Source organism: Aythya marila, assembly GCF_965140915.1.
Source record: "Aythya marila genome assembly, chromosome: 7".
In the NCBI taxonomy this organism is placed as follows: Eukaryota; Metazoa; Chordata; class Aves; order Anseriformes; family Anatidae; genus Aythya; species Aythya marila.
This window is the reverse complement of record NC_139048.1, coordinates 4,630,387-4,642,886: the sequence shown is the minus strand read 5'-3', so window position 1 is coordinate 4,642,886 and position 12,500 is coordinate 4,630,387. Positions and strand designations below refer to the sequence as shown.

The 12,500-nt window shown below is 38.0% G+C and overlaps 1 protein-coding gene across 1 annotated transcript in view; it reads left to right on the top strand.

Moving 5' to 3' along the window:
* The window catches only part of DMBT1 (deleted in malignant brain tumors 1), a gene marked incomplete at its 5' end in the record, with an annotated part of 40,262 nt that extends 34,817 nt beyond the window's left edge, over positions 1 to 5,445 (top strand). The window contains 5 exons of the mRNA XM_082764632.1: positions 205 to 413; positions 1,048 to 1,220; positions 1,801 to 2,189; positions 4,140 to 4,411; positions 5,071 to 5,445. Coding sequence (XP_082620758.1) covers positions 205 to 413; positions 1,048 to 1,220; positions 1,801 to 2,189; positions 4,140 to 4,411; positions 5,071 to 5,243 — 1,216 coding nt within the window. The 3' untranslated portion in view covers positions 5,244 to 5,445. The remainder of the gene's footprint in view (positions 1 to 204; positions 414 to 1,047; positions 1,221 to 1,800; positions 2,190 to 4,139; positions 4,412 to 5,070) is intronic.
* Positions 5,446 to 12,500: the final 7,055 nt, after the last annotated feature.

Here is a 12,500-nt window from a genome sequence, read left to right as displayed (position 1 = left end):
TAAATTTCTTGTTGCTTGGGCAATAAATAGGGCCCAAATCTCAACTGAAAGCACAGTTCCCAAGCGTATTTCCAAAACTTATAAAGGAATTTTAAATATTATTTGGAAATGGTGTGAGCGCAGTATCTTATTTATTGTTTGTTCAGCACTTACAAACTGAAGTTTACCAAATGTGTTTACCCTATATTCATGTTGTTTCCTCAGGTTGCAAGGTGGATGCCAGAACGATTATATTGAGATCTATGATGGGCCACCCAATACTTCTCCTCTGCTTCAAAGAATTTGTTCTGGTTATAATGTTGCCTACACATCATCCTCAAACCTAATGACCATCAGATTTCACAGTGACTCTAGATATTCAAGTAGAGGGTTTTATGCTGAATATCATTCTTTTCCAGCAGATCAGAATACCAGTAAGTTTCCTTCGCTTAATAATGTTTTCTTTGCTAAAAGGCTTTTATACCCTGATTTTATTTGCCAGATAATTATTTGTTAACATTGTTGAGCCACTCCCACAAAGATGATATTCCTTCTTTAATTTCATAAATAGCTACTGACTGATCACTTTAATAAAACAATTACTTTTTACTTTAAAAAACCTTCAATTATGTAATTAGTTGTCCTTAGATGTTTTCTGTGATGGTCAGTCTAAACTTATCTTTCTTCTTATCACCTCATTACTTGCACTCTTTTTTTTTTTTTTCTTTTTTTTTTATCCTTGTGGACAAATTTTCATAGAATCATAGAAATATTGGTTAGAAAGACTATCTGGAATTTTTCTACTCCAACTTTTCCAAGCAGAGCTATTACCTACACCATATCAACACCATTTATCTATCGATGAAGGCAAAATTGAAGCCTCAGAAACCTCAGGCTTCTGAGGTTTGTAAGAGACTATTCATATCTAAGTGTAAGGTGTAAAAATAAGTGTTCTGGTTTATAAACTCTCTCCCCTAAACGGTAGTAGCTTTTGCATTTGGTGAAGTTTTAACATGTAAGCATTATCAATTACCTGAATTCACTAATAATTCATATTTTCTTCACTAGCCCTTGTGTGCTTGCCAACATACATGCATGCAGTTATACAGACAAGCTATCTCCAGTCACAAGGCTACCCAGCATGGAGCATCAGCTTGTCTGATCCTTCTTGTAGACCAACAATTACATCGACTCAGGTTATATTCAACATTCCATACAACAGCTGTGGTACACGTAGACAGGTGGGTGTTGATGTATTCTTGAGAGGTCTCCAGGCCTGGGCATAGAAATTTGATAGACATTTGGAAAACTGTCAAGAATCACAAGGGGCATTGTGGTCCAATGGTATTCAAAACACAGAAAATAATCATGCATTTTGGGAGGCTAGGGTCTGTTAAACATTCCTACGTGTCCTTCCCAAGTATTAGGTAGTCTCTGTATCTATTTCAGAGTGATGTTCTAGAGAAGAAAATGTAGGATAGAGTTGAGCAAACAATCCCATCCAGGATGCCTTGGGTTTTTGTGTATGACATATGAGGAAAAATATCTTTACTGTGAAGGTGACAGAGCACTGAAAGAGGTTGCCCAGAGAGGTGGTGGAGTGATCCTGTCCAATGTTCTTTAGGTGACTCTGCTTGAGCAGGTGGGTTGGACTAGATGATCTCCAGACATCCATTCCAACCTCAACCATTCTGTGATTATGTGATTCTGTGGCATGTTCTTTCTGAATAATATGAGACCTGTCACATACATAAGTTTATACTACACAGTGTGAACATGACTACATGTATTAATTTTGCTCTTATCTAATGTGTTGAACAGGGTGACAATGAAACGATCACCTATTCCAATGTGATAAAAGCCTCTGTTTCTGGTTCCATCATCAAGAGGCAAAAGGATCTTCAGTTGCACATTAACTGCAAAATGCTCCAGAACACCTGGGTGCAAGTAATGTACATTGCTGATGACGTTGTTAATGTCGCTGAAACCCAATACGGTAGATATGATGTGAACCTGACGTTCTACAATTCCTCATCATTCCTGTGGCCAGTGCATGACTTTCCTTACTACGTTGACCTGAATCAGGTTTTGTACCTTCAAGCTTCTCTTTACAGCTCTGACCCAAACCTGGTGTTGTTCGTGGATACATGTGTGGCATCACCTGATCCTAATAATTTTACAACACTGAACTATGAATTAATCAGAAGTGGGTAAGAATTTTCTTAGGAATTATTTTAAATCTGTGTACACAGTTCTTAAAGTGCTTCGCTTATGAAAGAAGTAATTTAGTGCCAGTATACATTGGTTGCAATTCTCAGTACAAATATACTTCTAAGAAAGACTTTCTAGCAAAGCCTGAATAAAATTAAATATGACAATTGAAATTCTGTTCAGAATTTGCAGTAAAGCACTGAGGTCTGAACTTGTTTCTGACATAGACGAGTGAAGAATTTCCTCCTTATATCTAATCTAAATATACCCTCTTCTAGTTTAAAGCCATTACCCATTGTCCTATCATTGTATTCCCTGACAAAAAATTTCTCCCCAGCTTTCCTGTAGGCCCCTTTAAGTATTGGAAGGCTCACGGGAGCCTTCTGTTATGCTGTTTAGCAACAATGTTATTCAAATAGTGTTAATGATAACTAGATAATGATAACTAGAACACAACATAGTCTGTTCAAAAAGAAAGCAAATTCCTTAGACTTTTCTTGCTATTTCAAACATCTAGGACATTTTGCTTGATTTGCTACAAAATGTGACTTTTGATAAAACAGTCGTGTCTCTTGTAAGGAATGCAAAACAGACAAAGAGATAGAAGCATAAAAGTGTGACTCTTGGAGTCCCATTTTCTTCTAGGAAGGATAGGTGTATGCTTATTTATTTCCCTCCTGTGCTTGGTAGGATTTGAATCTTTCTGCCTCCTGGGAGGGTGTTCATATTGGTAACCTCAGCAAGATAGGAGTGTAGTAACCTACCACTAGGCTGGAACGTTACAGCGTGTATCAGGCTTAAATGTCCCAGTGTCTATTGCGTGCCAAGTGAATGGCTTCCTTTTCACACATAATGTGAATCTGAGAGAGGTTTTCCTCTTGTTGGGATTTCTTTTGATTTTTCTTTTTATTTGTAAAAATACATATTCTTTAAGCCTTGTGAGCAGGACACTCTCACAGGAGATGGAGCAAATAGACTTTTCCAGTTAGTTTTTGTTCATATATTATGGAACTGTGTCAAAGGGAAATATATTGACTGACTTTTAAATCAACAATATCCATCTATAAATATGGGTGTTGGGATATCTTGCAGTCTAAAATAAGCTGTGAAAACTGTAAGGTTTTTGTTAGGCAAATGAGCACAGTGAAATATTTATGGAGATTAAAAAAGTAACTAATGACAACTTTGAAATATTCTGGGGTAACAACTGTGGGTGAATCATTTCACGGTTGTTAAATTTATCTGGAATGACCAAGATCTAGTTTGGGTAATTGCAAAGGCTAGTCACTGATAGGAAGAGAAACTCAGTGACAAGAAAGTTAATATAGCAACTTGCTCTGTGAAATGTGGAAATGTTTCACATCTGTCAAGTGTTGGGACAAGTGCTGAGCAAGGTACAGTTGGGACAGGTGTTGAGCACAGTACTCTACAAACACCGAAGGACTAGAGAGCCTATTGCTTGTCTATGATGTTGTGTATCAGAATAAGTTTTGTTCTTCCAGAGTAGAAATAGGCCCTTTCTTCTTCTGCAACAACCTGCAGGTAACCCTGTTAGCAACTGCAGAACAGATCCTCACCTGTACCTTAAACACAGAAGGCAGCAGAACTACTAGTTATTTTTCAGCTATTCATGTTTACAAGAACTTTGTTGAGTTATGAAACGTATATATTTTGATTGAAATCACTGGCACTGCTACATATTTTTGCCTTTTATTTTCTCTCGCTAAAAACATACTTTTGTTAAAAATCCTTTTGAGTTCCCTTATACTCTTACCTATATATATATATATATATATATATATATATATATATATATATATATAGGTAAGAGTTATATATATATATATATATAAGGTTTTATATCTGAACCTGAAGCATATTGCACAGAGATAATGTAATACTGTTTCTATTTAAGACAACTAATCTGTTACTTTTATATTTCTCTCTAGGTGTGTCAAAGATTCTACCTATTCTTCTTACTATTCACCAGACAGAAGTGTCAGTCGGTTTGCCTTTAATGCATTTTCATTTGTTGGACGATACCCATCAGTCTTCCTGCAGTGTGAGCTGGTGGTGTGCAGGCACGATGACTATTCTTCCCGCTGCTATCAAGGCTGTGTTAACAGGTTCAAGAGGAATGCAGGATCTTCACAGGAAAAAATGAGTGTTATTGTTGGACCTATCCAGCTTCAGGAGGCTCCTGCTGAGAACAGAAATGCTGGTATTGGTAAATAACTTCCACTTGTATTTCACGCAGGACTCTCCATGTTGCTGTGCATATCAGTTCAGAAATCTAGTTCTGAAATATGCCTTTGCTGGTTTATTCACAACCCTTCTATAATTATTATGGGTGATTTTTTTTTTTCATAGTGGATATAAAATTTTTCATAATGTTTACAGACTGTTTCCTTTTTATCTTAGATCAACTATTTATTCTGCATGTGTCAAATGGCAATTGATTAAGTTCTGGAAGAGAAATGAGATGTAATCCATCTACCTGCAGGATCTGTATTAAATTTTCAATGCTGTCCCTGCCTGATTTGCACATTTCTTATTTATTAGTGAACAATCTATAGGTCCCCTTGAAAATGTTTCCCAGTGTCCTATAACTGGTGTTTCTACTGTCAGGAAATAGCATCTTATGGTCTTAAAGTGTAATCATTATAAATTCTTAGTTGCTTTATCATTTCTTGCCGTAATCTTTACTTGTTTGGTACGGCCACAGGATCATTTGTTAAACAATGTGTGATAAAGCAATTTATTTTCTGATCAGATCCACATTGCAGCATTTTATATCAATTTCTCTTTGCTTCACTGACTTTGAGATTAACCAGCTCAGTAAGAAAATGCAAACCACTCTGTTTGCTCTCTTGTGCACAGATCTGGCCTCTAACACCCAGGAGAGAGGGGAGTCTGAGAGCTCAGCGCCTGCTGCCAGCTCTCATGTTCCTCTGGCTGTGACTGCCGTGGTGCTGGCAGCTGCCGTCCTCACTGTGGGAGGATTTCTTCTGAAGCGCAAACTGCAGGAACCCACCCCGTACCAGATAATGTGAGAGGTGACCAAACATCTGCTGGTGGAGGGTGCAATTTGAACATTACAGCGCATCTCAGCTGAGCTCCTACTTTGAGAGTCTGTCTCAAGAGACTGATTTGGGTGGCTTGAGAAAGAAGTGATTTCTTTTGCCGTGCTTATATGCATATAAAGCATATGGTAGTGTCTTACTGATATGAGATACTCTGGAGACTAATCCAAGAAAAATATTTATTTTGGGTAAAAGTATCTCCGTAATCAGCCATAAGCAAAAATATACACTTTGCACGTAAGGAATTGCTCCAGTACAACCTTCCCTGTTTTGAGGGACATGGTTCTTCACACGTAGGTGTTTCTCTGAGAAAATGTAGACCGTTTCTGAGCCTTTGTATAGAATAAGATCAAACCTGCTATGTAAACGTGTAATTAATAAAAACAAAAGAGAAAAAAAAATTTAGAGCAATATTTTGTGTATTTGCAAATGCGCCGCCTGTGTGTTTTAGCAGGGAGCTCAAACATTTTCAGATTGAAGAACATGATTTCTTACAAAGTGAATTTGCCAAGCAATGATACGTGCTCTCGTTCTTACGCATTTCTAAACCTGTAGTGGTGGGTGGAAGAGAGAGTGTATGTAAGTTACCATAAGGAAGTGTCACCGATCTCCTATCCCCATGTGAAAACACAATAAAAACAGCGATAAAGGAAGAACCTGCTTGGAAGAACTCACTCACCATGGTGGAAAGGTCACTGGTGTTCGATTGAGAAATGCACCTCTTCAGACTTTCCTATTTTCTTTTGAGCTGTGAAAGATGAATGTTGGGAGCAACATAATGTACTATGCTTGAGGTGGACCAGAGACCAGGTAGTGACCTATACTCCAGTGTAACATCCTGTCCTGATGTGGAGGATGTGGGCAGCTCAGTGGGAATAATCACTTCAGCCTGTATTATAAAAAAGGTCATGTTCTAAAGTAAACGTGCTTAGAAAAAGGCCCCTCCGCTAAGAACCATCCCTCCTGTCCCACCACATTCAGGAGCTCTTCTAGTGGTAAATCCAGTTGATTTGACTCACCTATAGATGGTTTTGATCTGCTTGCCTCTTCACCATTAAACCAATGCAAACGGATTTATAATGACACTTTTCACGTGACACAGGCAACAGAGCCCAAGAGGTCATCAAGAAACCCAATAAATTCAACTACGCCACCTCACTGGATCCTAACTTGAGCATTCAGACTGTTGTTCCTTTGTGCAGAAGTCTGTGGATACCCTCATTCCATTGTAGATGGTTTTTGGGTAGTCATGAATGAAAGCTGATTAGTCTTCTGTGTCCTTTCAATGGCTTTCATCTGAACCTCACAAAAGTCAGTATGTCTGCAGAAGTCTCCTGCAGAAACAGGCAGCAGAACAGAAAGTGTTTTCAAAGCTTAATGGATCTTCTTTCACAGACTAATGTGCTGAAAAAAAAAACCAAAACCAAAAACAAAAACATTTCAAGCTGCCAGAAAAGTCCTACAGGTCCTACAGAGAAAATATGCATTATTACAAGAGACCTAAGAGACCAATGGGAAGGATGAAAACATGCTTTGTGTGGTATTTGCATTAATTAATTCAATTTAATATGAACATTACATTTATCTACTCCTACCGTGCAGATTGCTTGATAATTAAGATCTCTAGAAATGTGTAGATCTTTGACATTTGTAGCAAAGAATTAATTAGTGAAGAATGTACTGAGAAATAAGTAATCTGTGCTGTTCCTTTACCTGGACAGCTACACGGGTATTTTTTCCATTTGAGCCATCTGGGAATCATTTGTTTTTTTCCCCTTCCTCCCCTGCCTTTTCAGTTATTGCAAGAGTTTGGAGAAGAATTGCTATCCATCATTTTTTCTTGCTTCACTGATTGCAGTGTTTGATTGGTCAGCCAATATACTGTATTTTTTCTGCTTCTTGCCAAGTTGTCAAAACCAGAAGAATATGAATAGTGAATACGAAGTCTTGGGTACATTTCCTCATTCAAGTACAAATGTGGTTATTTGGATAAAGAATAAATATATTTACCCTTCATTTACGTTTGCTTTCAAGGCTTCCAACATTATATTTGGCCTCTTGTGTTTTGCACTTCCTTCTTCCATTCCAATAATGCTGGCCTTTGTGGAAAGACCTTCTCGGTCATTCTGTTGGGCTCCTTGACTTCAATATTCTTCCTTGATGACTGTCCATGGATGCAATAAATTTGTACATGACAAGAATTGTGCCACAGATTTTGACTCCTGGTAATGCCATCCAAGCCATGGTGGCCGTAGAAGTAAGAATCAGATGAAGAACAATATTTTGGCTCTGCAATCTTAGGATAGTCATCAGCCTTTTATCTTAAAATAGTTAAAACAGGAAAAGAGTTAAAATAGAAAATAATTAAAATAGGAAAACAGGAAAGTAGCCACGCTGGCAAAAGAATTATGAGTGAGAAATAAGCATTATTTTATGCTATGGAAAAGCTTTGGATTCATTCTGCAAAGAACAGAGAAGTAATTGTCCCTGTGCAAAATTAAACAAGGAATATATTAACAGAAATTCTTAGATCTGAATCTTTTTTTTTTTTTCATTTAATGGTTCAAAAGATAAAAGGAAAATTAAGAACAGATTTAAGTTGCAACCTATGTAATTTACCTAAATATACATAGAATCCACTGATTTTTCTGCCTGGCTTTCACAAAAAGTTATCTGTTGATCCTGATTCTCTTGACGGTTTCTTGCCATCTAAGTTCCACAGTGAACAGTGTATGAGTTTTGACTTGAACTTAACATGTCAGAAAGGAATAGGTTAATATTGGGGCTGCATGTGTTCACTTCAGCTGCAAAGATTCTTCAGATGTCTCAAAGATTTGCTTATAAGGCTTGGGTCAGTCTCTCTAATTGTCCGGAGCAAGTTGCCCACATAGTATGGCAAACTATAGTTGCCCACATAGTATCGCACACTATGGTATGAGATCCTCTCTGCTTGTGGATGAGGTTCCCAATCATGTAAACTAGCAAGCAAGGTTTCATGCATCTCTGAGGTCTGCTTCTCCTTGTATCAACTCTCTTTCCCCATGTCCTGGACTGGTAGCTCAGCCCATGACCACTAATTTCCCTCTCTCCTTTCTTCTTGTCTCCACCATGTTGCCTCTCCAAGGGCTTCTAGAGAGCACCAGTGGCTCCCTTCCAGTGGCAACCTTAACCCTCTTGTTGGATCTATTGCTGATGGCAGAAGCATTGATGTTGTGGTGTAGCTAGCAATTTTGATAGACCAAAGTATTTTCATTAGGTGTCTCTTGGTCATCACGTTGCATTCAGTAACAGCCACTGTTCTCATGGGTTATGTTCAGAGACCCCCCAGTCATGCTTGAACATGGTGTTATCTTACTATTTTTGAAGTATGCCAAAGCTGTAAGACATTCATGGCTCTCATTCATGGCTAGCTTGTCTTACTAGCTGGAACCAAGTTATGAAGTTCTCTAACTACTTTGCTGGAGGAAGCATGTTTCAATTTTAAGCTCCCACTACCTTCCGCAGACCTGCCAAGAAATCTTCCCATAAAAGAAAAATATGAGATTCATCAGCCAACAAGGTATCTTTGGATAAGAGCTCATTTTGTTTGTACAATGAGATGATTGTAACACCTATGGTAGCATAAATATTTCCTTCCAGGCAGTGGAAAATGTTACTCTTGAGATATTATCTTAATGCAGAAACCAGGATGTTACAAAATATTGAATAACAAATCAAACATATTTTTGTTTCAGATCATAGTACCATGATTATTTTATCATCTTCCTGTAGAAAAAGAGACCGATAAAGCCACTCCCCTTTAGAAATAGAGACTATAAATTCTGATGGTCCTTTCTATCAATAACTCTTGATAAGATGGGTACCATTATGATATTGATGAGCCTACTCTTTTTTGGCCCAGCAGTTCTGGAGGCCAGATCAGGTAAAGCACTTAGATTTGTTCCAGGGCACATAGAAAATAAAATATAAAGACTGCTGATTTTATAGATATAACTGGCATAGAAAATAAAATATAAGGACTGTTGATTCCATAAATAGAAATGGCATTCATGCTGGTATCAGTTAGGGCAAAAGATTAAAGGTGAAATTAAATTAAATGAGAAATTAACAGTTTTAGTAGAATGAAACTGTGCTTAATCAGTGTAAAAGATAATAATGATTTAAAACATTTAATTGAGGGATAGTTCATGTCTTAGTGTCTTGAATCCTTGCTAGAATTGTGTCTATGAGTATGTTATACATGAGTGATTCTTCCAGTTACAGAAATTTGATCCAAGAATTATGGAAGAACAGATTTGTTTTTCACTAAAATGTATAATTATTCCAGATTATATGTATGCATACATACACTACGAATAAAATATTGCTTGCATTATTTGAATGTTCTTTGACATACCATTCAGTGAAATATAATGAGCTTAATTTTCATAATCTATCACTGTGGATAAATGAGTGACAGACAAAAATAATCAAAGACATGAAATGATTTTCATTCAACTTTCTTCTTGTCATTGTCTTTTTTCTTACATGATAGTTTCTATCTCCTAAGTGACTTAGATGGTTTTGAGCTAAGTAAGTGTAAATCCTAGAATAACTACAGATAATTTTTCTAAATTCCTATTTAAGGATCATTATGTTAATTTATGTTGCCATCATCCACCTCATCCAGTTTTCCTCATCTGTCCTCTGCTTGCCATCCTACTCTTGCTGTTGTAGTCCTTCTCTCCATTTTGGCTTCATTTCCCAGCCCCTGCCTCTGTCCCCTGGGCACAGTACGTGACTTTTTCCCAGGTTTGCTGTTCCAATTCTCAAAAATCCTACAAGTATAGTCTAAAAATATGCATCTTCAAGTAAGTACTTGAAGAAACAATTTTGATATAAGTCAAGGAGCAGATTTGTAGCTTCTTGCTTTGAACTGGCAGTTAAATGTATACAAATAGGGAAATATTTGTTTTGGATACTGTCTTGACAATGAATTAGATGCAGTGAGAAATTCTGGAGCTGGTAATTCTGCAGAATTCTTTTGCTTTGGATGATTTATTCAGAGTTTAATAACAAGCTAAATATCTATTTGGCAGACATGCAAAGCATGACATATGCAGCATGCATATTTTGATTTCCAAAGTGTAAATACTGTAGATCAGTATTTACAGCGTGACCAGCAGGGCTAGGGAGGTGATCGTCCCCCTGTACTCAGCTCTGGTGAGGCCGCACCTCGAGTACTGTGTTCAGTTTTGGGCCCCTCGCTACAAGAAGGACATGGAGGTGCTTGAGCGGGTGCAGAGAAGGGCGACGAAGCTGGTGAGGGGCCTGGAGAACAAGTCCTATGAGGAGCGGCTGAGGGAGCTGGGCTTGTTCAGCCTGGAGAAGAGGAGGCTCAGGGGCGACCTTATCGCTCTTTTTAGGTACCTCAAGGGAGGCTGTAGCGAGGTGGGGGTTGGCCTGTTCTCCCACGTGCCTGGTGACAGGACGAGGGGGAATGGGTTTAAGTTGAGCCAGGGGAGTTTTAGGCTAGATGTTAGGAGGAACTTCTTCACTGAAAGGGTTGTGAGGCATTGGAACAGGCTGCCCAGGGAAGTGGTGGAGTCACCATCCCTGGAAGTCTTCAAAAGACGTTTAGATGTAGAGCTTAGGGATATGGTTTAGTGGAGGGCTGTTAGCGTTAGGTTGGAGGTTGGACTCGATGACCTTGAGGTCTCTTCCAACCTAGAAAATTCTGTGATTCTGTGATTCTGTGATCTTAAGTTACACTAACATTTATGTGGTGACTTACTTAGACTTAGGGGTAAAGTCTGTAATAAATTTCTTCACCAAAAATGAACTTTTAAAATTGGTATTTTCATGCGGTTATGCAGAATGTCTAAATTATGAAAAAGATTAATCAAACTGAAAAACAGATGGGCTTTATTTGAACGAATGCATTGTAACAGCAGATATCAGGCGTACTCATGCAAGGTTATTGAGTATTTCTTTATTTCTAACTCTGATACAATTTTATAGGTATTTAAGAACGTAAAAGCCAGTGGTTTCCTAACAAAATTTTTATAATCCCATTGAGTTCATTGTCCAGTCTTTTGAACACTTTGCAGAATTATTCTGGTAAGATTACTCTTAAAAACTACAGGATTTGTTTGCGATGTGTGGACCTTAGGTCTTTAAAATTCTCTTAAAAAATTTTACAGGAAGACAAATCCCAATTAAATCACATAAATCAAGGAGAAAAGGTAAGAATGGCTATTGTTTTCCTAAAAGTTCTCTAGTTTATTTTTTATTATTTATTTATTTATTTATTTTTCCTGGAGAATTCGTTTGGTCTTATTCTGACATCATTTAAACAAAGTAGCACACTGTTTGATATTTCTTCCAAACTTCCTAAATTCCTGTAGGATTCAAACCAAATGGCTACATCTCCTTGTTCTTTACCATAAAAGATTTAGATGGCAATGTAAAAAAAGGAAACACCTAGCCATGATATATGTTCCTAAAGCACATGTATTTTCTTATGTGAAAAATTTCAGTGCTATTTTTCTTAACAGAGTTTTACCTACATTTCATTCTGATAGTGAAATTTATTTTCTTTCGTTTCCTGATGTGTTTTTCCTATCAAAAATATTCATTTCTTGCTGAAACAGTTTGTGCTGCATCTGTCTAAGTTTTCTGTCGAAATCTTGCATGAAATATCACAGGAATATGTGCAGCTGATTTAGAGATCTGGCAGAGAGGAAGAAAAAAAGTGGGGTCTCTGCCTGTATCATCTCTGTCCTCACAGGTGTTTAACACTAAGGTAGAAAAACACCTCCTAGGAATGATGGTAGCCTGGGGCAGGAGAATGGAACTTCTTAAGGTCACTTCCATCTTATTTGTCTGACTCTGTGCTCAATTCCCTCTTTCCCTAAGGAACTGGTCTCCGACTGCTGAATGGAAGGCATAGATGCGAAGGTCGTGTTGAGCTTTATTACGAAGGACAGTGGGGGACTGTGTGTGATGATCTCTGGGACCTTTCCGATGCCCAGGTTGTGTGCAGGCAGCAGGGATGCGGCCAGGCCATTTCAGCTCCGGGTAGTGCTTATTTTGGCCAAGGCTCAGGCAACATCCTGCTGGACGATCTGCAGTGCGAGGGAAATGAGCCTGCCCTGTGGCATTGTAGACACAGAGGATGGGGGAGACACAACTGCAACCACTACGAAGATGCTGGTGTTGTCTGTTCAGGTGCTATCACTTTTTTTT